Source organism: Fundulus heteroclitus, chromosome 22, assembly GCF_011125445.2.
Source record: "Fundulus heteroclitus isolate FHET01 chromosome 22, MU-UCD_Fhet_4.1, whole genome shotgun sequence".
Taxonomy (NCBI): domain Eukaryota; kingdom Metazoa; phylum Chordata; class Actinopteri; order Cyprinodontiformes; family Fundulidae; genus Fundulus; species Fundulus heteroclitus.
In genome coordinates, this window is record NC_046382.1 from 37,718,122 (window position 1) to 37,743,244 (window position 25,123).

General features: G+C 40.3%; 1 protein-coding gene across 3 annotated transcripts in view; it reads left to right on the top strand.

Annotated features, from left to right (window-relative positions):
* Positions 1-25,123, top strand: part of atrnl1a (attractin-like 1a) — a 410,176-nt gene that overhangs the window by 96,001 nt on the left and 289,052 nt on the right. For 2 of the 3 annotated variants that reach the window (XM_021321643.2, XM_036126662.1), the window contains exons 10-14: positions 577-731; positions 14,996-15,080; positions 15,980-16,191; positions 17,221-17,339; positions 21,876-22,008. In XM_021321643.2, the coding sequence (XP_021177318.2) occupies positions 577-731; positions 14,996-15,080; positions 15,980-16,191; positions 17,221-17,339; positions 21,876-22,008 (704 nt within the window). Of the gene's footprint in view, positions 1-576; positions 732-14,995; positions 15,081-15,979; positions 16,192-17,220; positions 17,340-17,657; positions 17,775-21,875; positions 22,009-25,123 lie in introns of all 3 variants that reach the window. The other variant, XM_012872822.3, reaches the window with a different exon arrangement.

Genomic DNA, 25,123 nt, shown 5'->3' on the forward strand with positions numbered 1-25,123 from the left:
GAAGGATGTTAACGTAAGCTCTGAACGGGGGTTAAGCCAAATGAACATAGCATCTCTTCAGGGAAGTTGAGGAAACTTAGAGGTCTAAAATGTAGCACTCTGAACAACTACAATCTTTTTTGAGCACATTTATCATCCTTACCTTACAAATGTAAGGATGATAAAACGTGATAGTGTTCTCTGAGACAGTTTCTTGATGGCAGCGAGAGTGGCTGTGGTAACTTAAGAAGCCGCAGTTGTTCTCATCTATGTGACCCCCAAACCTCGGAGAAGTCTCACACAGCAGACTGAGACCTCCTATGATGTCTATGTGTGCGTTGGTGTATGTGTGTGTGTGTGTGTGTTTCAGTGTGTGTGTGCTCAACTCTAATGACGGAACAGTTGGCATGAAGGGCAGCCACCACGGGCCGGGTCACACAACCAGAGAGCTGCCTTCAATAACATGCCATCGTGTGTGTCTCTCACACACACTGAGAAACAGCCACATTCCTGACAAATGAGAACTTCCTTAATGTCTGCCCTTCTCCTGACTGCAACAAAATGCCTCTGCGTTTACGCCTGTGTGTATGTGTGCAGGTTGATTCTCAGGGAGAGTGGTCTGCCGCGGTACCTCCACTCGGCGGTGCTGTTGAGCGGCACAATGCTGGTGTTTGGAGGAAACACTCACAATGACACATCTCTAAGCAACGGAGCCAAGTGCTTTTCGGCTGACTTCCTGGCATACGATATAGGTAAGAACAAGTCCTGAAGGTATAATAAGCCAGATCTTTCTCCCTCTTTGTTCGCAGCTTTTGGGATGTCTGTTGTTGCATCTTTCAGGCGGCTGAAGTGTCATGAGCGTCCAATTAACAGCACTCAGGGTGTGGGGACAAAAACCACATGATACAATGACGTGCCTTACAAAAAGTGTTGATCCCCTTGAACTCTTTCCTCTCTTGTCACTTTACAACCACTGACTTCAAAGTGTTTTAGTTGGCTTTAACGCGACAGACCGACAAAAGGTGGTGCATAACTGTGAAGCAAACATGAAAGGATAAACAATTGTTGTTTTCTACAAGCAAAACTCCCATAAATGCCACGTGCATTTGTTTTTGGTCACCTGGTGTCAATGGAAAGCCTTCTGCTTTGATTACAGCCCAATCTGCTTCGGCTACATCTGTACGAACTACTTCCACCCATTCCTCTTTGTCAAAATAAATAGAGCTCAGTCAGGTGGAATGATAAGCATTTGTGGATATTAATTGTCAGCTCTTGCTACGTTTTCCCAATTCAATTTAGGTCTGGACTTGTACTGAACCATTCTACCACATGAAAATGCTGTGATATAGACAAGTCTGGCTGTATGTTTTAGCTTCAGTAACTAGCCGGAAGGTGAAAGCTAATATAAATATTGTTATATATATATATATATATATATATATATATATATATATATATATATATATATATATATATATATATATATATATATATGTGTGTGTGTGTGTGTGTGTGTGTATGCTAGGGCTGAAATGGCTAAAGTTGTTCTTAATATATTAAAGAGAAATAAAAAATAAAAAAAACTGTACTGCAAATGAAATCCCCCATAACTCAAAGCAAACAAAATGAGACCCTCAGACAGAGCACAATGAGAGTAAACAGAGTGTGGGCGATGCAGACCCTGTGATGTAGGAACAATATGGATGATTAAAGATTCCATTGCATAAACCCCGTTGCATCATAGAGCAGATGGCAAAAAGCGTTTCCACCTCTTGTCAAGACACGGAGGAGAAAAAAAAAAAGGAAAGGACCGGGAGAGGAAAAGAGGGATTACGGCATTTCTTCACAGGAGCGAAGCAACAGGGAGCACAATGACCAACACAAGAAAGATGAATGCTTATTTATGCAGAAAGGGGGCAAATAATGCAGATTTAAAAAAAAAAAAAAGTCAGACCAAAAAAGAACACGAGGATGAAGGAGAAGTATTCTGGTAATGAGTCCTTGTAATGCAGGAGATTTGTTTTTAAAATGTGCCAAAACTAGGATGGGATTGATCCTGTTTATGCCCACTAATCTTGATCCCTTCACTTAGCTCAAGATTTTTTTTTTTTTAACTTACAGTTTTATTTAGCTTCCACTTTACTTTTAATTTCCATTAAAAAAAATCTCAAAAGTCATCAATTAATTAACAAGAAAGCAGGTATTTCTGGCCTTAAAACTGGTACTATTCTGTATACCAACACATGTAATGGCTGAAAGGGAGCTGTTTGCATGGGGGCTGTGCTGATAAGGGACTTTATTAGGTTAATGAGTTAACTTGGACATATCGTGTAAAGTAAGAAATATATTCCTCTTTTCTAGTGGAGAAGTTGTTTTGCATGTTTATTAAAAGAGCCGAGGGGGAACCTTCAGCCACTGAAGGGAGGCAGCATATCTTGAGATTTAAAAAGTGGTATGGAGGACAAAACAGAACATTAGCGTTAAAATTCAGATCAAATCAAAAGAATACATGAATAATGTCATACATTGTAATATCATCTGATGGATCGTGGTTGTTCCAAATCAAACTCTCACTTTTATTATTTGTTGTTTTTTTTTTGTCCTACTTTTCCCTGCGGCAAAGAACACAAAGATGTTCTGGTTGTGAGGATGCAGATGAAATAAGGGAGCAGTGTGTTAGGCTGGGAGGTGGGTGGGGGGGTGCAGAGTTGTTAGAAATAAAGAATAAATGAAGCAGGGATTTAGGTAGGGGAAAAGAAAGCACACTCTGCTGCAAACGAGAATCGCCTTAAGACAATAAAGGTGCGGCAGGTAATAAGACTGAATAAAAAGCTAAATTAAAGGTGATAAACTCAGAGCTTCAGAGTCTTAACGTTATGAGATTCTGCACTTTTTTTTTTCTATTAGGATTCACTGGAATTGTATGTTTTCTCATGTCCCAGTGCTTTCTCTTTAGCGTTTTATAAATACCATTAAATATTCATTCGCATTTTTTTTTCTTTCTACACTTTGTTGTCCACAAGCGACACAACGACATGCAAAAGGGAGGGTGGGTGTTGAAAGAAAAAAAAAAAAAACACGACAAAACTTGTCTTGATTTCAAACTTCATTGGCACAAAGAAAAACTCGCATTGCGCTTCGCTCCAGGCAGCCTGTACGGTCCGTCAGATGAGAGGGAAGCATGTTGCTCCCATTAAGGACGGTCACCGCTGGCTAAAACTGACCCTGTCTTCCTTAGTGCAGTATTTTATGCCTTTCTGACTAAGTTGACTCACTTCCAATCAAACAGTCTCACGGTCCAAAAAGGTTCTTGGTTTTGTTTCAGTGAGGGGAGGATATCAACAAAGCATTCTGTAAAATGCGCAGAAAAATAGTTCAAAACTGGTTTGCGTGTCACTGAGTAGAACCTGCATTTGATCCATGCTCAAAGCATGACCGTCAACTTGTTGGAGAAGCCTGAGTCGGCAAGCAAAGCACTAATAGGGGTTTTCCTACCAAATTGGTCCCCGTGCCTCTTGCCAGTTCATAACTGGTTCTTTGAAAGAACCATGGTGGTGTTTCACAACCGGAGAGCCACACAGGAGATTGCTGGTTTTCAAAGTAGGGTTCAGCAAGGTTGGGCTCTTTCCTTTTTCATTACTGTTAAGCCTTTCTCAGATGAATACTTGGGTATACCTACCATCTACTGCTTGTATTTCAGGGTATATTGGTGCTTTCTCATGAATTGTTATCGTCGCTTTTTAAGATTAAAGACGAAACATACTGTAACTGCTATTTCTTTCACTGAAATAACACCATGTAATATAACATCTAGATCAGTGATCAGTGCCCGTCTTGACAGAGATTATCAGAGTCCTCTCAGAGAGCTCCTATCTTAGCCTAAAAGTTCAGATTGCCTTCCTCGGATCGCTGCGGAGAGCGACTCTGAGGAAGGCAATGACAGAAATCTTTATCCTAGTGAGGAGGTGTGGTCGGCCTGCTAGGTGTGACGCTGTCTTTTAAGAGCTCTGATTGGTTCATAGTACAAGAAAGAAAAATTAATTTATTGTCACACAGCATCAAAATTTTTGAACGTACCTTATTTATGTCCTCATCATTACTTTGATTTCCTTATTGTTGTGTTTTCTCACCATACTGGTGATTTTACTGCTTCATCTGTTTGATATTAATACAAACTCACCTGTCAGCATTTTACTGGGGTTGCCTTCTTGTATAAAGCGGTTGGATTTGGCAAAACGATCGACATTAAATGGAGACTAAAGGTGGAGAAAACCGAGAGGAGCAGCGCCTCTGTCCGCACATCTCTGGATGGAGAACAGAGGAGTGCTGAAAGGTAAACTGGTCCCTGGATCACGGCGCAAATACACAGACTTTGGGGCACATCGCCGCAGATCAATGCGCCTTTTTTTTCTGCGCGTCTTGGTGTTTTTACGCATCAGCATTGAAATTTCAAAGTGCTCCGCGCAGCAATCAAAAGTCAGAGACGAGATGAAATCACACAAGCAATCTTCATGTGACCATTTGGGCTACTGACATCATCATGTACGACACAGAAAATACTTTCTCACCTCTTTTATAGTGTGTAGAGTGTTGATTTATGTATATACGTTTCTGCAAATATTTCCATTTCTTCTAAAATGTTTATTGTTGTGAGCAGTTTATATATAATATAATATTCAATATAAAGATCCATCTGTTCTTTTTACATTTCACCAATATTTTCTTTCATAATTCAACATTTTTTCAATATTTTTTTAAATCCTCAACAAAATTACCAAGGGTTATTTATTATGAAAGTAATAAATAACCCTTGGTGGGGATGATAAAGTTTACATTATCTACATATTAATAACTGTATTATTGTTAAAGAAGTGTCTGTGCTCATTTCCTCCACTGTTTAGCTGGTGGATCAGCCAATCAGCTCTCTCTGTTTCCACCATCTTCCCTGCTTGAGATACTCTTAGGGTCGCCATAAGTCCTTCTCACCCCTCCTAACAATTTATCACTTTAGGAGCTCTCTGAAGGCCTAAGATGCTTAGTGAATATTTTACTTTTATTTCACCAAGGTGAATTTCTAAGAAAAATGTTAGAAGTCTAGAAAAGATTTTTCCTAAAATGACATCACTAAGAGCTACTTTTAGCCTTAGGATTCTTTGTGAAGACGGGTACAGGTTCATAATATGGTTACAAAACCTATGAAGGCTTCTTATCTTTTTTTAAGCAAACCACCTAGCATCATGATTTTCTCTGTTCGGAGCAGGGTGTGCAGCAGGCTGCAAAGTTTCTGGTTGATGGTTGGATCCAAAGATGTGCTTGGAGTGTAGTATGTTTAACGGATCTAGGTCTGGTACTTTAAAGAGCATTTTACGCAGGTACGCAACAAAAATGTGAAGTTGTGAGACAAAAAGCTGAGAGTTATTGCATCTTCATGGAGGACTGATTGTTTACAGCTGTGAATCACACTCACTGCGGTTATTTAACTAAATCCAAGGTTTTGCTACTACAAAGCAGGAGTAGCAGCGCAAGAAGAATTAACAGGGAGTCCATTCTTAACACACAAAAACACGTAGAAAATTCACCCGTATCTTTCGATGAATGACATGCAGCACCGTTTAATGACGATAAAGCAGCAACACTGCTGTTTACAGGTGCTGGTCATATAGTTAGAATATCATGAAAAGGTTGACCCCCATGTGGTGTACAAGCAATGGGAATGGCTGCATACTGGATAGGGTTGTGAAACAAAAGCCATTCAGAAATGTGGGGGAGATTCCCAAAGAGTGGACTGCAGCTGGAGTCAGTGCTTCAAGAAGCACCAGACAGACAGACGTATGTAAGACTTGGTTTCAGCTGAGCATGTGTGACCATCGTCATTACAAGCAGGATGCAAATCTATTTGGAGAGGACCACGTTTTCCTTATATGGTGAAACAAGAGTGGTTTGCATGCGATATAGAAATAACAGTTAATTTATTGTGACTAAATTAAAATTTTTTCAATTTGAGGTTAACAATCTCTATTTACACCATTTAACTTTGACAAACCAGAGCTTGTTGACGATCTTTTTGTTGTTTGCTGCGGTTGGAGTTGTGGAGCTTGACCCGCCCAGAGCCCAACGGACCAGAACCGAGCTGGAAATTGTTCCGTAATTCGATGAAGAACGACGGAGAGTGGGCCCACCGACAGTAACGTTCAGATTAGTCACAGAGAATATGGAACGGTTCTGATTCATTAACGGTCGGATGTGAATGGAGCAAGATGTGGACTCTGGGATTTTTCCGTTTATTATTAGAAAGAGTGTAAAAACTGTTTACATGGCAGTTTTGAATAAACATTTAAATTTTTTTTTAATCGTTCAATCTGTTTTCATTTTTTTTATTGTATTTAGAAAGACAAATGTCTCATTTTGTATCAAAAACATGGTTCTTAGCTAAATCACAATGATTTCAAATATAAATCTGTCAATGGTGTGAACAACCTTGAGCTTAACTGCGGTGGTGCCAGTCCACACGTCCATGTTTCCAACATTTATAGTTAGACCAACGGGTCATCAGTCAGGACCCATCAAGCTGAAGACCTTCAGATTCCAGTCAGCTGCTTTCTCCAGGAATCTCCGTGTTCATTTTCTTTTTGCCGTCTCTTAATGTGTAGATAGCATTTCTGGTCTTTGATCTCTAAAGTTCTGCTTTTACTTGGAGAGCTATTTCAACCGGTGGGGCCCGCCGTCGTCAGTCCCACCACGCCGCTAACAGAAAACGTGAATAAAAAGAAAAACTTGCATCGAGTGCAGCGAAGTTCCTCTGGAAGCCCGCTGCCCTCCGAATCATCTCTGCAAGACATGGTTAATTAGTTCAACCTGTGGAAGCTGCTTCCCAGCATCCCTGCTTTCGTCTTCATTTACTCTTTCTTTCCTCCGTGCCTCCGCGCGCATGCTGCGAGCGGCGGTTTGGCGCACTAATTTGTTTTTGTTTTTTGGACCGCGCTAACCTTGGAGGGGCGACATGATGTTATTAGCATCTCCTGCTCCTCCGCTGCCACACATTAGATTCTGCTTGACATGGAAAGCACTTTTCATTTGGATTTAATTCTCCCTCTCCCCCCCCCCCCCCCTCCAGCTCTGCCTCTCCCCATCCTCTCTCACCCTCCACCCTCAACAACCCTGCCACCCTCGCGCTTCTAATTAGATTTTGGGGGGAAAATGAACTCTGATTAAAAAACGCGGTCCTCTCCAACTAGACACCCACATACTGTTTGCTGCACACAAACACTCACAAATTCACATACCGTCTGAAAGGCTCGAAGATGCTTTTTAAGAGGACTGTGTGGGGTGGGGGTTGGGGGGGGGGCAATGCTGTTCAGTTTTCATACTCTTCCTCCTCTTCCTCCTCCTGGCCTTCTTCATCAAGTTGCCTATTAGTGCAGATCAGATCAAACTGTCAATCAGAACGGCCTGCCTGCCTGCTTCGATCTGGCCTCGCGATTGCACGCTCTATCCCACCATGCATTATTAACACAGATTTTCTCATATCCTGAGAGGAAATTAAAATCTTTGTTGATGTGTGGGTTATATATTTCTGTCGCTGTGTGTGTGTGTGTGTGTGTGTGTGTGTGTGTGTGTGTGTCTGTGAGAGACAGACAGAGAGAGGTGTGGCTCCTAGAATGAGTGCTAAGCCTACAGTTTAGCAGCTTCACACTCACATGAAGTTGGTAAAACTGAGTCTGTCCAGTGTAGCTAGAGAGGAACTTCAAGAAGAAACGTGGGGGCTGCCATCCGATCAGGTTCGGAGTATACGTCTGAAACTTTCTCACGAGGGGCGGGTTTTGATTCACAATCGTGAATAATGTTGGTTTAGATAACAGTAAAGCTTTTTACTAATAAATACATAAAGTTTCCTATCCTTGCATTTTGATATTGGACTGGGAAATAGGGCGTAAAATCGATATCCCAGTATAGATCGTAGCCGTTGTGATTCCGGATATCGAGATGTGTCAGCCTGTTCTCCATCTTTGTAATAATGCTCCACTCTCTAAGGCAGCTGTGAACCGTGAGTGGGACTTTGATCTAGTTTTCAACGGCAGAAAAAAAACATAAAACAACTTCTCGGCCCTCTGTGTGGTCCAACCTCTTCTCACGAAGAGCATCAGCTTAATGTCCTGTCAAACTTTTGGCCGAGGTCTAATTTGTCCTCCCGTTCTAAAATACAAGGCCTTTTTTTTTAATAAACTGAAAGCCCTTTTATTCACCGAGACAGTTGTCTTCATTTATTCTCTCCGGTGATGACGTCCCACCACGTGCCTGTCCTTAAGAAGCTGAGAAACAGCTCGCTGACCTGATGCCGGACGCTCTCCTCATTGTTCTCAGGGAGGCATGTTTAACAGCAGTTGCGTTTTTTGGCACGGGCGAACCAGGCAGCCGCCCGGGGTGGCACTTTTTTTAATGACACGTAGGGGGCGGCACGAGCAGTTAAAAAAAGAAATAATCTGCACCCCAAAAGCTGTTTCCTATTATCTGTCATATCACTGTGAGGAATCGGCGGCCCTTGCAGAAGATGCTGCAGTCCTGCACACTGCACAGAGGCTGACAGGCTGGAGTCTCAATGAGACGGGGAAAGGCCACGAGGAGGAGCAGTTCACCTCTGGTTCTCTCAAATAGACAACGGGGCTGCGTGGGATCCACCATACAGTGCAATGGTCTAACGGGATTAATGGCGCGTTCCCAGTAGTACCAACTTTGAGCGGTGGCTAAAGTCAGTCAGACCAAGGCGTGGGACAATTCCCAACAGGCCGAACCTGTCGCTGGTCGAACTGTTTTTCTTTTTCTTTCTACCCAATAATAAAATGCAGCTGCAGTGATGCCCAGCAGGCTACATCAGACTGAGTCAATCTGATATTATGTGAGATGCAAACAGCCCCTCATTAATAAAAACAGCAAGAAAGAAACTGGAGTGAGTTAAATGAAAAGGAAGGAGAAAGAAATGAATGGAGTAGAGAAAATGTCCACAGGAAAATAAACAGTTAATTTTTTTACCTCCGTTATTTTTAACTGTGGGACCGCAGTCTTTTACTAAAGGCGTCTAAGTCAGTGTGATTCATCAGCTGGGCCAGTATTAGACCAAGCAGCATGACCACAGGTTAGCAAACACTCCCTACATAGTACCATCCCATCCCAGACAGGCACACAGAACATTATAGCTTACACTATATGTGTATAAATAATAGCTCTGTGTCATCCATTAAAATGAATGTAAATCCACACAGGCTGACCAGGAAACGAAAGACATTACAGGAGAGACTCTGTGTTCAATGGATAATATTTTAATAACTATAAGGCACATCATGTTTTCTTTTGTTTCTGCACTAACAATTTTTTTTACAAGCCATAGAAAAATAGAAATAAGTTGAGTAATTCCGTTACTGTGTCTGTGTGTTTAGCGCTTTTCTTATTTTTGTGATTGTATTTGTGTTCTAATAACGTACATTTTATAATGCTTATTATTGTTGCTGTTACTATAATGATGTCCCCGGGCTCAGATGGGTTCTGGCCTGGGGAGTAATCTGATGTAGAACCACCACTGTTTAATTTATTATTGATGCTATATATATATATATATATATATATATATATATATATATATATATATATATATATATATATATATATATATGTATATATATATATATATATATACTCACCGACCACTTTATTAGCTAAACCTGTGCAACTGCTCGTTAATGCAAATTTCTAATCAGCCAATCACATGACAGGAACTCAATGCATTTAGGCATGTAGACATGGTCAAGATGGTCTGCTGCAGTTCAAACCGAGCAACAGAATGGGGAACAAAAGGTGATTTTAGTTACTTTGAACGTGACATGGTTGTTGATGCCAGACGGGCTGGTCTGACTATTTCAGAAACTACTGGGATTTTCACGCATTTTCCAAAAAAAGAAAGAATGTACAGTGAGCAGCAGTTCTGTGGGCGCAAATGCCTTGTTGATGCCAAAAGTGAGAGGACAATGGCCAGACTGGTTTGAGCTGGCAGAAATCAACTCAAATAACCACTCGTTACAACCGAGGTATGCGGTAGAGCATCTCTGAAGGCACAACACGGCGAACCTTGAAACGGATGGGCTGTATTTAGACAGAAGCCAGATACCTTAAATTCAAAGCTGTAAAAACTGGTGCCTGATCCGAAGGAAAGAACCTCCTACAATATGCATTGCCTGTGGAACCTGTAGGCTTATTTTAGGGCTCTGAGTTCCAAGTGGCATCAGTTAAAATTAGCTGACGATTTAGCACCACATGTGCTGCGAGCTGCAGCTAGAATATTGGTCATAAGTGAGCTGTGCACACCTAGAGAGCCTGCTGACTGATGATTACCTCAGCAGATGTGCCAACGGGATTCAGGACCCTGCAGGTTACATTAAGGTTTTGCTGACAAAACATCTGTGTCCCCACAAGACCCGAGAATGGAATCCACAAGGATATATATAAAAAAAATACATTAGGATGTTCCCAACAATATTAGTATTTGAGTGAACAAATGACCCTTATGCAGTTCAGGTATTATAAAGCATGACAGAACTTTTTCAGCTACACCCTGCTGCCATACATTGTGAGCCCCCCCCCCCCCCAACCACACACACACACACACACACACACACACACACACACACACACACGCACGCACACACGCTATTGACACCTTAGTCCTAAACCTACCCTCAACCCCCCCAAAAAATGTGAGGACCAAAAAAAGATCTATGCTTCATATTAAAGTCCTCACTTTACTATCAAAATGCGCAAAAAAAGTTCAGCTGCAAGTAAACACACACACACACACACACACACTAAAAATCAACTAAAGAGTGTTTCCGTTCGTTGTTTTCTGTGGAAATCATGGAGCCTTTTGAATTTTTCCGACACAAAATTTCCTACTTATTTCTCATTCAGTTCATGCAGTCTAAAATGATTTGATTCTGGTTAGTATACCTTATTAGGAACTGGTAGTGCTTTGTCCTCTGTTGCATCGGTTCTCATTTTTCACCTTTGATAATCAGCAGCCAAATTACTGGACTTCTTGAAGGAAGTGCAGACATTTGGCTGCTGTAATGTTTTGCAATAATTGTATTAAATTAGAGCGTAGCAATGTGTTGCAGGTTCTGTCAAGTTGCTTCCAGACACAAGCAAAAAAATCTTTAAAAAAAAAAGTATAAATAAGGGTCAAACAGCAGCATTATGAGCAACTGTAGTTGTCGAAGTGTGCCTTGTTCTCAAGGAACTGCATGTGGGCGATGCAAGCATGCTTGAAGTCCAGCATCTATTGCTTTTTATCCAATTATTTTACATATCATTTGGAATAATCATCAATAGAAATGTGAAAAACTTGTATATCCAGCTTGGGTAGAGCCGTATTGGCTGTGTAGTGCTGATAGGAGGATATACTGTGGCTCCAGCAGCTGTAAACTGCTTTAAAAAAAGTATATTTTCCTTAAAGTGAACACACCTTTTTACTTTACCAATGTGTCCTGAAAGCATGTTTGCTCTAAAGAGAGGAGATATGTTTTCCTTTCCCTTGCAAGGGTCCTTTGTGAACTTGGGTTACATGAACCCATTTTCACGTTAACAGAAGAAAGAAGATCAACTTGAGAAATATGGAAGTAAAAAAAAAGATTTTGTCCTAGAAAATTGTTGCTTGTAGTTACAGAATCCAAAGAACATCATAAAAAGTTTTAAAGTAGCAAAGTCTACAGTTTAAATCTTTTTTTTCATACACCTGGGGATTTTTCTGTATTTTGTATAGTTAATTTGTTTTTCTCACAATTTGTTTTCCATTTTGGCATTTCCTTGTTTTAAATGGTAAATGAAGTACATTTATTTAGCGGGGTTTGTTTTTTTCCCCTAGTCATACTAAAAACTAAATTGCTTTACAGTAACATTCATGCACCAATGTACAGACTGGTAGGCAACTTGGGTTTGGCATCGAATCAATATCTTTCAGATTGCAAGATGACCAATCTCCCCACTGAGTCAAAGTCACCCCATTAAATAACTACTTGGTGAAATCCATGCTGTATGGTGTTGTATGCTAGACGTCAGATTTTAATCCTTTCAAAACCTGCTATAGACCAATTATCTGTAACATAAACACCTAAACATAACATGTTCTTTGTTATACCACACCCAGAATTTTTGACTCTGACACTAGGGTCGCTCCAGTTGGCTCATTTTTAATATGACTGACCTGCGAGTTATGAAGCTGTTGCCATGCCCTCTGCAGCATCTCTTGATATAAAGACAAACTCTCTCAATTAACTGCCGCCTAACAAGGTCATTAGCAACCTGTCATCCCAAACCTTCCTGTTGATGAGCGGGGAAGCCTTACATGTTGAGATGGCGCATCTTGTCTGAACACCTAATACACCACGAGGACACCAAGGTCATTAAAACACAGCAAAGCTTTAAAATGTAAATGACAAAATACACAGAGCTGATGGCTTCAAGATCATATTTACACAGAGGCAAAAGGAGAGAGGAGTGCTTCATAATGATATCTGGTGGAATGTTTAAGGATATCATCCCAAAGATTTTCATATATATACAGTACATATATATATATATATATGTATATATATATATATATATATATATATATATATATATATATATATATATATATATATATACATATATATATATATATATATATATATATATATATATATATATATATATATGTGTGTGTGTGTGTGTGTGTGTGTGTGTGTGAAAGTTTTACAGTTTTACAGACACAATCTTTTTATCCTATTTCTCCTTATTTGTTATCATTTCTAAAATGAATTCTTGATCAAGATCACTTAATAAAATACAGACATATATGTCATGTTTTTTTCTATCTAAAATTCTTGAGAAAGTAGTTGCTAATCAAGTATGTGAAGATTTACAAAATAATGACCTATTTGAAGAGTTTGAGTCTGGTCAAGGTCACTAATGATATTCTCGTGGGCTCAGATAATGGACTTGTGTCTGTACTTGTCCTGTTAGATCTCAGTGCTCCACTGAGCAAGAAAGACTTGAACATACTGTAGGGATTATGGGAAAAGCATTGGGCTGGTTCAAATTGTATCTGTCTGACAGATTCCAGTTTGTTCATGTTAATATCTTCAAATTATAGGGTCACTTGTGGAGTACCACAGGGCTCAGTCCTTGGACCAATTCTCTTTACTATATATATGCTTCCGATAGGCAAAATTATCAGACAGCATGGGATTAATTTCCACTGTTATGCTGATGATACTCAGCTATATATATCCATAAATCCTGATGAACCCAATCAGTTACTTCGACTGCAATCATGTCTTGATGACATCAAAAGCTGGATGACTTTAAATTTCCTGCATTTAAATTCTGACAAGACAGAAGTTGTAATCTTTGGGCCAGAGTCTTCAAAAAATAAAGTTCTTAATCAATCACTTAATCTGGATGGCATTAACTTGGCCTCTGGTAATAAAGTTAAAAATCTTGGTGTTGTTTTCGACCAAGACATGTCATTTAAATCCCATATTAAACAGGTTTCCAGAGTTTCCTTTTTTCACCTCCGGAATATCGCCAAAATTAGAAACATTCTGTCCAGGAGTGATGCTGAAAAACTGGTCCATGCATTTGTTACTTCAAGGCTGGACTATTGTAATTCTTTACTATCAGGAAGTCCACAAAATGCAGTTCAAAGTCTTCAGCTGATTCAAAATGCTGCGGCAAGAGTTCTGATGAAAATCAACAAGAGGGATCATATTTCTCCAATTTTAGCTTCCCTTCATTGGCTTCCTGTTAAATCAAGAATAGAATTTAAAATTCTCCTTCTAACGTATGAAGCCCTTAATAATCAAGCTCCATCATATATCAAATATTTTATTACCCTGTATGTTCCTAACAGAGCACTTCGCTCTCAGACTGCAGGTCTGCTGGTGGTTCCTAGAGTCTCTAAAAGTAGAATGGGAGGCAGATCCCTTAGTTATCAGGCTCCTCTCCTGTGGAACCAACTCCCAGTTTTAGTCCATGAGGCAGACACCCTGTCTACTTTGAAGACTAATCTTAAAACTTTTCTTGAGTTTTAAACAGGACTTGAACAGGACTTAGCACCTGCACACAGTGCCAAAGCTACTGGCATCTGGTTTAAGCACAATGGTTTCCCTGTTGTTAGTTGGCCAGCAAACCTGCCTGACCTTAACACCATGCAAAATCTGTGGGCTAGTGGGAAGAGGAAGATGTGATATGCCATACCTAACAATGCAGAAGAGTTCAAGGCCACTATCAGAGCAACCTGGGCTCTCATAACACCTGAGCAGTGCCACAGGCTGACCGACTTCATGCCACGCCGCATTGCTGCAGTAATCCAAGGAAAAGGAGCTCCTACTAAGTACTGAGTTCTGTCCATGCTCATTCTATTCATGTTCTCACTTTGTTTTGGTCTTAAGTAATCTAATTTTCCAAGATACTGAATTTGGGGTTTTCATTAGTTGTCAGCTATAATGATCCAAATCAAAAGAAATAAGATTTGAAATATATAATTTGTGTGTAATGAATGAATGTACAAGTTTCACTTTTTGAATGGAGTTACTGAAAAAAAATCTACTTTTACATAATATTCTAATTATATGACCAGCACCTGTATACTCTGATCATGCGTTGAAAGGGCCTAGTCAAAGTCTATATCTAAAACAACATAATAATTTATTTTCAGTCTCACTGAATTTGATCCATTTTGCAAGGAAGGAGCAGAGGTTGCAAAGCTGGAAGAGACACGCCTCCGCATGACTTGCAGCTGTAATCGAAGTGAACGCTAGTTCCACAGAGTATTGACTCAGCAGGGCTGAAGACAAATGCACAGCACATTTTACCCATTTTTATTTGTCAAATTCAGGAATCCTGATATTCTTTACACCCAACAGTTATATGTTAGGACTGTATTTTTCTGTCACATCAAATCTCCCCTTGAACCACTCCCTCTGTCTTTCAGCGTGTGATAGGTGGACAGTCCTTCCTAGACCAGGGCTGCACAGGGACGTCAACCGCTTTGGACACTCTGCTGTGGTTAGCAATGGGTGAGTTGTTCTCTACCTACCTATCACCCCCCCCCCCCACCCATCGGATTTTTTAAAAATAAAGCACTTTCATACAACTTGCACTTTTTGAATGCTCCACTCACCTTTGAAATTTCCTTGACGTCTTTTCTTGATGCCTTTAACGCTTTGGCGGTGCCCTTTAAGAGTTTGTGGTTTCCTGTTTATTGATTGATCCCCGTTATATTTAGCTGCGCATCTCCTGCCGCTCCTCTCTTTCTCTGCCTCCTGTGAAGCTCCTTGTTTAGAAACACCTCTGCATGGAGCTGTTGCTCCTGCTTCCCAGTTCCCACCAACTTTCTCTACATTAATTCGGGGTTTGGCGGGTTCACCTCACAACAGTGACTCACGACACAGATTTATAGCTAAGTTGCTGTTTCCTTCGTCATCCCCTCTGAACAGGCGGCCTTGGTGCTGATCATTTTTGCTTTGCATTCATGTTACAACTCTTCAGAAATTCAAAGAAGAAAATAGTGTTAACGTCAGTCTCTTGCGATCAAAGTCAACCTTCTTAGTGTAGGTTTAAAAAAAATGTGTAAATGTCAGGCCTTAATAAAAACTAAATACTTGAAGAAATCCATCAGAATATGGAGGGAGGTTCCTTTCTGTCGTTTGAAATGCTTCCCTGATCCTTTAACGTCCCTTTACCTTTAGCTGTGGCCAGAAAAATGTCAGCTTTTAACTTCAGAAGGCCGGCTTCAAACCGCAAAGTTCGTTTTTGATTTTTAAAGGTCTTTCTGCCGCCTTTCAAAGTTCCATGCTCGCGTTAATCTGTGCAGACATTTCCTGCCTGTTTAAGATTGCTGCTTTTTCTGACCATGTTTCTTTTCCTTCGGCCGCTCTGAATCTCTCCATAACTCTTGATTATGTGATGTGTTCAGCTCCATGTACGTCTTTGGAGGCTTTTCGGGTCTGCTCCTGAATGAAGTGCTGGCCTACACCCCCCCGTCCTGCCGAGCCTTCTTATCCCCGTCTGCGTGTTCAGCGGCTGGGCCTGGAGTTCGCTGCCACTGGGGGAAAAGTAGATGCCTCCCATGGGAGTCAAAGCAGCCCGACCCCATCGTTCCAGCTCCTTTTTGCCCTGCACCACCTGGTAGGCCACACTGTTATTTAAACTGCTTACCGTTTCTATTTCTTTACATCTTACCCAAAAAAACCCCACAAGACCCGGCCATCTAAGTTGAGCTTAACTCCCAGTAGCCTGATTGTTTCATGATGACTGTAATTATTCTGAAAGGCTTTGAATTTCAAGTTTGTTTGCATATTGTAATTATGCGAACAGTGGGTCAACAATGTTCTAATTAGCTCATTGTAAACCAATTAGGATAAGAGTGGACCAGATGTAGCGGCGTCCTCCACCTCACTGCAGGTTTAAATGTGAAGTATTTAGAAAATGTGTTTAAAAATAGAAATTATGTCCAGGCTGATTGTAAAAGATGACCACACTATCTGTTTTGATTGTGAAACTGAATGAGCGTCAGACTGAGTAATGTTAGAACCGGGACGTTTCAGTTCTATATCAGTGGCTCACATGAGCAGTAAATACATGTATATACTCAAACAACAGGCAGATATGCAACTGTGTGACGGCTATGTGTTGTGAACTGTTTTGTCGCATGATTTTCTGGATGCTTTATTCGTATAGAAAAGCGATAACCTGAAGGGCCAAAAAGTAAGAAAAGAACTGGTAGTAACCTGCTTTCTTGATTGTCATTTTAACAAAAATGGTAGATCTTTGCATGTTTTATCCAAAATCAGAAAGCTAAACCAGCCAGTGTTCTACTCTGTTAACATGTTCCTGCATGTAACCTTTATCTATGCAGCTCTTTGTGCGTGGATTTTTCTGCAAAGAGACTTGAAGTTAACTGAGTTTTAAGTTGAAAATGAGAGAATTTGAGACGGCCTCAGTTATCTATGATTGCTTGAATTGCTTGTTTTTTTATGTACCTGTCATTTAATCTAATGTATCTCTGTTTAATGTGTAACTTTGCTGCCTCTTGGCCAGGACTCCCTTGATAAAGAGGGTTTTAATCTCAATGGGATTTTTTTTCCCTGGTTAGAGAAAGGTTAAATAAAAAAAACAAATGCGTGAGCTAATGAGCCCGTGACGGTGTTTCTGCAGACAGCACTGATGAACAGTGCATCCGCTTCTCAGACTGTGCAAGCTGCACGGCCAACACCTGGGGCTGCCAGTGGTGTGAGGACAGGAAGTGCATCTCCGCCTCCAGCAACTGCACCGTGGTGAGTCCACGCAGGCCTTCGGTTAAAAACGAGCCTCTATTACCGCCTCCCTGCTTTTAGAGTCGTCCAGTTGTTTTTTAATATGCTTTAACTACAGATTAATGATAAATACAGATTCAGAAATGTTGTGCTTACCTTCTGGCCTGTTCCTTATTTCTTCTGACTGTTTTCTGTTTTGATTCTGAACAATGCTTTGTCTGTCTTTCTGTGTGTGCCTCTGTTATCTTTCTCTCTGTATGTTTGTTTGGCCGCATCTGAATATGAATGAATGAATGAATGAATGTGTATATCTGTGTATCTGCGTGCGTGCGTGTGTAGCTGACTCTGGAGCTGGCCCAGCAGCATGGCAGCGCTCTGTCTCTGTCTCCTCCTCCATCCATGTTGTCTGAACATCAGCTCAGCTTGTGGAAGCACGGCGCGCGGAGGAAGGGCCATGTGTGTATAATAGAATATGGACTATTCTACTGGAATATTTAACTTTTGTCTGCTAAGCTACAGCCTTTGAGGTTATATGGAGATTCTAAGGACATCATTCTTCCCCTTTTCTTAAAAGATCTCCTTGACTGTGATTCAACATTAAAAATGACTTTATTTTTAATTCAGTCATGGATGATACATAAATGTAAACAGCTTTAGTCAACAAGAAATTACTCTTTACAACAACAAAGCATATTGTTAAGGGTCTATACAGTAACCAAAATATAAGTCTCCTTTGGCTCCATCATCACCCTTGAGGGAAAATATTACCAAGTTAAGGTAAGCTGGCACATTAAGCCAGGGCACTTTCTTCTCCTGGAACGTGAAGGTTCTGTCTTATGTAGCAGATTGAAGACTTTTCTTTTTCTTCAAACAACTCAGATAATTATTATTCATGCAAGCATAAGAAGATAATTTATAGTTTTTTTAAAGAAATCATGAAATTCTACGTTATTCTATTTTATTAGACTTAGCAGCATAACCTAAGCAACTCTAACTATAATCTTTTCAAAGAGGTTCCACCAGAGAGGAGTCTGAGAGCTAAAAATATTGCTTTCTATGTTTAGAGACTCTAGGAACCACCAGTAAACCTGCAGTCTGAGAGAAAAAACTCTGTTGGGAACAGAAAAAGAATCAAATCTCTAATATAAGATGGGGCTTGATTATTGAGTGTTTTCTGTGTTAGAGGATATATTCCACTCAGAATTATTATTAATGGGGCCAGTAAACAGAGACTAACTTATGATAAACATGATCCCTGCTTTAAATTATCTTAAAAATTATTGCTGCAGCATTTTTGGATTAGCAGAAAGGGACTGATTGACTTTTGCTTTCCTGTTCGTATAGAGTTACGATAGTCCACTCTTGAATCAACAAAACTACAACCTGGTTTTTCTGCATCCTTCTGGGAAATGATATTTCTAATCCCAACTGCATTGTGCAGGTGAAGGAAACATATAGCAATGCAAACAAGTATGTTTACTGTATCAACTGGACTGATCTCTACTACAGGTGCCTTACAGGAGGAAAAAAACAAGAAGCTTACCAGAAAATTTGGTCATTATAGTGAGGACAAACAAAGCAACCAAATATATAACACAAATAGATCGGACTTGTCTAACCAGAAACACAGAAAATCTCCCTCAGTGATATTATCAGACATGGAGCACAAAATATTTTTTTGGCCACATTATCGTTACAAAATCCAAATCTGGTTTTGTTTGCATTTTCTGAGAGACAGAGAATGAATTTCCAAACACAGACAGGTTTGTAGCAGTGTACACATGGTTTGAGACTGAACTGTTCTTAGCAGGGGGGGAAACAGGGCCGCACTCAGTTTACTATGTTTTAGCCTGTCAGTAAAAGATAATTAATTAAAAGAGCATTACTTTGACTTGTATTTATATACACCTAATTCAAGAGTTCATCATAAGCCTCTCAGTCATAAACATTGCAGTTGGACCTGATTTAACCATTGCAGGATTATCATCTGCAGTATGAAACGTTATTCCAGCTAGTGATGAAGGCCGTCTGGGTCTGAGTGCATTATGTCTGCATAAAGGTCAGGGTAGTTTTTTTTAATCTATTTTCTTTTATTTCTACATTTCAGCTAGTAAAATTAATATGAATCTTGCTGACACATATGATGTATACTAGCCTAGTACCGTCCCCTTGGTTCTCGCAGATAGTTCCAGCCTCTGCAACAGAACATCAGGGTTGACCGTTCTTAACATTTTGCCATGCAGAAAGCTGTGTTGCAGTGTCACTTAGCTGAAGCACTTATATTTTCTGAACTCGCTTCTGTTTAGTCATATTTCTGTAAGTCTTGCTACAGTCAAACAGCATCAGATCAACAGTCTTGCTGTTCCTGTGGAGTAAACGCAAGAGGGATAACTTCTCTTTGAAGCTGGAAAACCTGTGTTGAACTGCGATGTGGATAATGGAAGCAGCATTAGCAACCTTTCACACAACTGAATTAAAGGAAAATGACTCTGCTGGAGTCCGTTTTTAAATGAAAGAGTCTGCCAAATATTTTGGGTCTTACTCCAACTACGACAATGTTTAAAAATACGGCTGCGGATAAACACCGTGGGAAGTTGGATATTAACAAGGTTCATGCATGTATTCAAGTTAAAAACAAAACACTGTCACTTCTAGGTCTAGGATTTTACACATTAGGGCTTTTGTGACCTAATGATGCATTTGACGCTCCTCATTAAATGTCATAGATGAAGATAGAAATGAGATAACTGTATGTGGGGGGAAAAAATAGACCTACCTTTCCTGCTTCATGGGGTTTAATTGGGAAATTTTAATTTGTTGGTCATCATCAATGTGACAACCTCTATCAATTTGGGGGAGACATTATAAGGCCATTTACAAGTAATTTAAAGCCCATCGTTCTACTGCCAGAGGATTATTCATGAGTGGAAAACATTTAAGACGGCTGCCATCTTTCAAGTAGTAGACATGCCAAACTCACCCTAAGGGTTGACCATACCGTACACTGCTCAGAGAAACTGAAAAACCAAACCAAGAGCTACATCTCAGACATTACAGGCCTTGGACAGTTGGTGAAAATGCAACTAGAAACAAAGTGGACAAAGATGTTCCTTTTAAAAAGGTTGGCAGGAGAAAGCCTCTTCCCTTTAAAAAGAATATGGAAGCGTGACTTAGGCTTACAGACTTACATCTGAGGGAACCACAAAAAATCTGGAACACCATCCTTCAGACCAATACGGCTATAGACCACCATGTCTGGTGAGATCCAAGCGCAAACATCTCATACCAACTGTCAAGCATGTTGATTGAGCGCTTAGGATGTGGGCTTTTATTGACACTGTGAAGCTTAAAGTGTAATTCACCCCGATGTAAAGGCATAACCCGAACGCTAACCCCCAGACACATTTTGAAATCTGCCACCAGAGTGGCCGGTTCCATGAGACAGGAATGAGCGGTGGGAGTTTTAAGCAGGGCTCGTCACTGCAGCGGTCAGGATGAGGGAAAGTGACCTGTCAGAACATGAAGTGACCAGGGCGACGTCCGGTGGTCTAGCCGCTGAACTGTCTTTTGAGGTGGAGGATTTTTTACCCCTCAAACGCTGGGTCTATTTGAGCCAATGGGAAAATTCATCTACATTAGCCACCGTCCAACCCTAAGAGGGCAGCACTAAGACATTAAAAAGTAAAACATGGCACAGTAACATAAGAGTAGTACCCTTAGGCTCAATGTATACAGTTTATCTGCAGAAAAAGTTGATTTTGAGATGAGTTAGACTTTAAACTGACCAAACGCTCTGTTCACATAAAGTAATTTAGAGTCGAATATAAGCCTGTCTGTCAGTTTGACCCAAAATGGGTCAGGCCACAGGACAGTGATCTCAAACACATTAGCAAATCCACAACAGTCTGAAAAATGAAAGTATAAAAGTGTTGCAAAGGCCAGAAATCCACCTGAGGGAAAGTATTTGGTGGGGGGTCTTTCATACAGTTGTGTAGAAATGAATGTATTCAAACTTCATGACCTGAATAAATGCTGTGGAGGGACGTGAACAACACGAGAGACTCAATAAAGACAGACTGAATGTTTTCTACTACTTTTCATTAAAAAAAAAAAACAGTTTTATGTCTTGTCCAGTTGAGGTCAGATTTGGATAAATTTAGATCCTGACAAATATCAGACAATTTTTTTTTTAACATTGAGTTAACACGTCGATTATTTTGACGACTTCAGTATTTTTAAAATAATCCTTTTATTTTTTTTTATGAACCGTTATATTTTACTCTGTGAAGTGGGACAGCCACAGCTTCTAGAATGAATCCTTCAATAATAAAAAAAAAACTTCATCACAGTATAAAATGCTCATATTGATTTCATTTTTCACTCTGCATGCTCTGTTTGACTTCTCACTCACCACGCCCATCGCTCTTTATTCATTTTTCCAGCCTTTGTGGCGCACTGTATTGATTTCCCCGGGTTTATTGTGTTTACTTGAAAATGAAAAACTTTCAAGCGAACTAATATTATTTCCTCATATCGCCTCCCTGTGTTTGTGTGAAGTCGGTGAGAGACTCATCCAGGTGCAAGCGCCGGGAGGAGCAGGAGTGTTTGCGGCTGGCCAACTGCCGGAGCTGCTCCCTGAGCAGCAACTGCCAGTGGGAGCTGCAGCAGCAGGAGTGTCAGGCTCTGCCCGGTGAGGAGATGCACTCATTAAAACACGTCATACTAAACATAGTTTTTGTTTTTTTGGCAACTAAAGGATTCTAAAGGACTCATATTAAATTCTTGAACTTTATATGTAAACATGTATTACTTGTTTCAGTGTTGATTCCTCTTTTTTTGGCCCACTTAACACGTTTCACGCCGACCTGTCAGACAACGGGGGCTAAGTTTTCAAATCAACTCAAAATGCTGCCATCTAAAGAGAGATTTCAAAAATGTCATTGACATCAATCTGAACGGGATTACGAAGTGATTTATTACCCCCAGATTCCACGTCCTCCGACGGAGCGGCTACGTTGTCGTGCTAATTAATGAGAACGGTTCCACATTCTCCGGGACCACTCAAGCTCCACAATTCCAACCGTAGCAAACAGGGAAAAGAACGTCAACAACCTCTGGTTTGTGTAGTGTAAATAGAGATTTTAAACCATTAATTGAATCCTTTTTTTCCTTTAATAATCACTTATTTAAATAAAACTGTTAATTTTATTTTAATATCAAATGCAAACCACTCTTTTGGCACCAAATAAGGAAGCAGATATGTCTTTTCAACATTTAATTTGAAACGTGGTAATCCTCTCCAAGTACGTAGATTTGCTTTCTGCGTGTAATGGCGATGATAATACACGCTTCTCCTCGGGCTCCCAATAAACTTTGGAGGAGAGCTAGACGGCGTAACCGCGGATGTAGTAGGCTTTGCCTTTCACCGATTCACGGAGGCGGTCTAGAGCAGAATGGACCCATACCGGAGCGGACGATGTGGAATTACGGGGTTAGGCTTTGGTACTCCGTTAAACCACAGTCAGTGCCGTTTTTTTTTTACAAATGGGGAAACATGAAACAACCAAGAGAGGCGTACTGAAAGAATGCATCAGTGAGTCCTCCACAGTCACAAAAGAACCCCAAACAGAATTTAAAGCATAGAAAACCTTACTTGTCTTGGATCAAGGATTAGACTTCATTCATATTGTGGGTAATTTATCTCATGGACAGTAACTATACAAAAAACTGCATTGATATTCAGGTGAGAAATCACTAAGTACTTCCCTTTTGCTTCTTTTATTCTACTTCTCTTCTGAGCTGACAAGGCATGAACATGTGCGATGTCAACTGCTAAGAGGCAAGAGTAACAACTATGAATCTCTAAGTGGAGCATGGTTATTCAGCCGAGCTAAAAATAAAATAAACGGGGCACAGCATTGTCTGTGTAGACCAACCGGCTTGTGCACACGGGCACAGGAAGGTATGTCAAGCCCTTTAGTGTTCATGATTCAACAATAAGAAAAAGACTGAGAAATATGCATTCAGGAATAATACAAAGGCCTTTCTAACAGTTCCCACAAGAGCATCTTGGGGATGGCCAGGACTTTTGGGAAAATGATCCGTGGATTTATGAGGAAATAATTTAACATTTTTGAAGATGTGGGTTCCATTACATCTGGTCTGCAACTGACCCGATAAGAGAACATCATGCTGTCAGTCAGACATGGTAGTGTGAGTAAGATGGTTTGGAGTTGCTTGGCTGCTTCAGGACCTTAACGACTTTCTGGAATTGAGGGAACAATGAATTTCGCTCTCTAGCAGAAAACACAAAGAAGAATGTCCTGCCATTAATTGGTCATGTAGCAGATCATGCGAAGGCAGTAGAGGATCAGCGTCTCGAGGGTCTTCATCAGGTGTGAGGTTAGCTGTTGGGTTCCCTCTGGGTGTGTGGTCTTTGGTACTGGCACCCCGCAGCAGGTTTTTCACGGGCTGGCTAAATAAAGGTACGATAAATAAATGCAAACCAATGCTTTTGCTGGGTTCTTTGTTTTATGGTCAATTATTAGTCAAGTCTAAGGATCTGGGGCATAAACAGAGTTCTAGGGGATCTGTTAGCTACCTCTCATGGCTGCAACACTCTGGGCTAAAGCAATGTCTGATCAAACTTTGAGTCAGGTGTTTGGAGGAAATATAATTTATTTGGTTACAATAATCTGTTAGAGTCCTAAAAAAGCACCTGAGGACATTTTATTACAGTATTCTTTTTATTTTTAGAAAATCCGAAGATAGAAGTGAAATTAATTACACTTTTTTGCCCCATTGAGTCATGGACAGCCTCTATGTAAAGGTGACTAACATCTTGTCGCCTCTCTGGGATTTGCATTTGTAAACAGAACTTATAGCATAATTTAGTAGAAAACTTTTGACGGGTCATTGACTACACAGCTGAAATGAAAATGTCTTTGTGCGTGAATCCATTAGTCAGACGCTCTGACGACTCCTGCAGTTCCACCTGGAGATGTATTTGCTTGTAAGAGTGGTGGAGCTTAGGGGGGTATTTGGAGGTAGCTCTACCATCTTGGCAGCTCTGGCCTTTTCTTTAGACACGCTGTTGTGAGAAATAATTCTGAATGATTTAATGTGTTTATCCCCGTTTTTCTCACAGCTGCAACCAAGCCTGTCTAAGCTTTTATTTTTGTACGGCCATTTTTTTCGGCAGTCATCCATCTTTCTCCTGCTGTTTCGGTCATTCATTGCAATATTTGCTTAAAAAGAAAACCTGACAAAAAGGCCGCTACTTTCTTCTCGGGTTGCCTAAAAGGTTGGCGATGGAAGCTGTTATGACATTTGCTTTCTGTTCAACCTGGTTTATTGAACACCATCTTTGCTTTTCCATTCTCCTCCAACGTGCCACGGTGACCTGTATGAAATCACTGACAACCTACTGGATGCATGTTTCATAAGGGAAGGTATTTGCGACTAGAACACAAAACAACATAAATCCTTCTTTGTCCATTTGCATAGTTTTATGCTAAGCCTCAGCATGTTGCCATGCTAATCTAAATAATACATACAGTTTTAACAAGACATTTATTTTCACTGCATAAAAAGACAAGGCTGCGCCTCAAACATGTTGCAAACTTGTATGAAGTCTAAGAAAAAAACAAAAGAGATTGTGGACCTCATCCATTTAAAGGTACCCGAAGGTGCCATGTCCATCTGGTCAAACTATTTTACCGCAGTATAAACAGCGCTGGAATGTCCAACCGTCATACTATTCAAGAACGGAACACGTTCTGCATCCAAATAATGAATTTATTTTG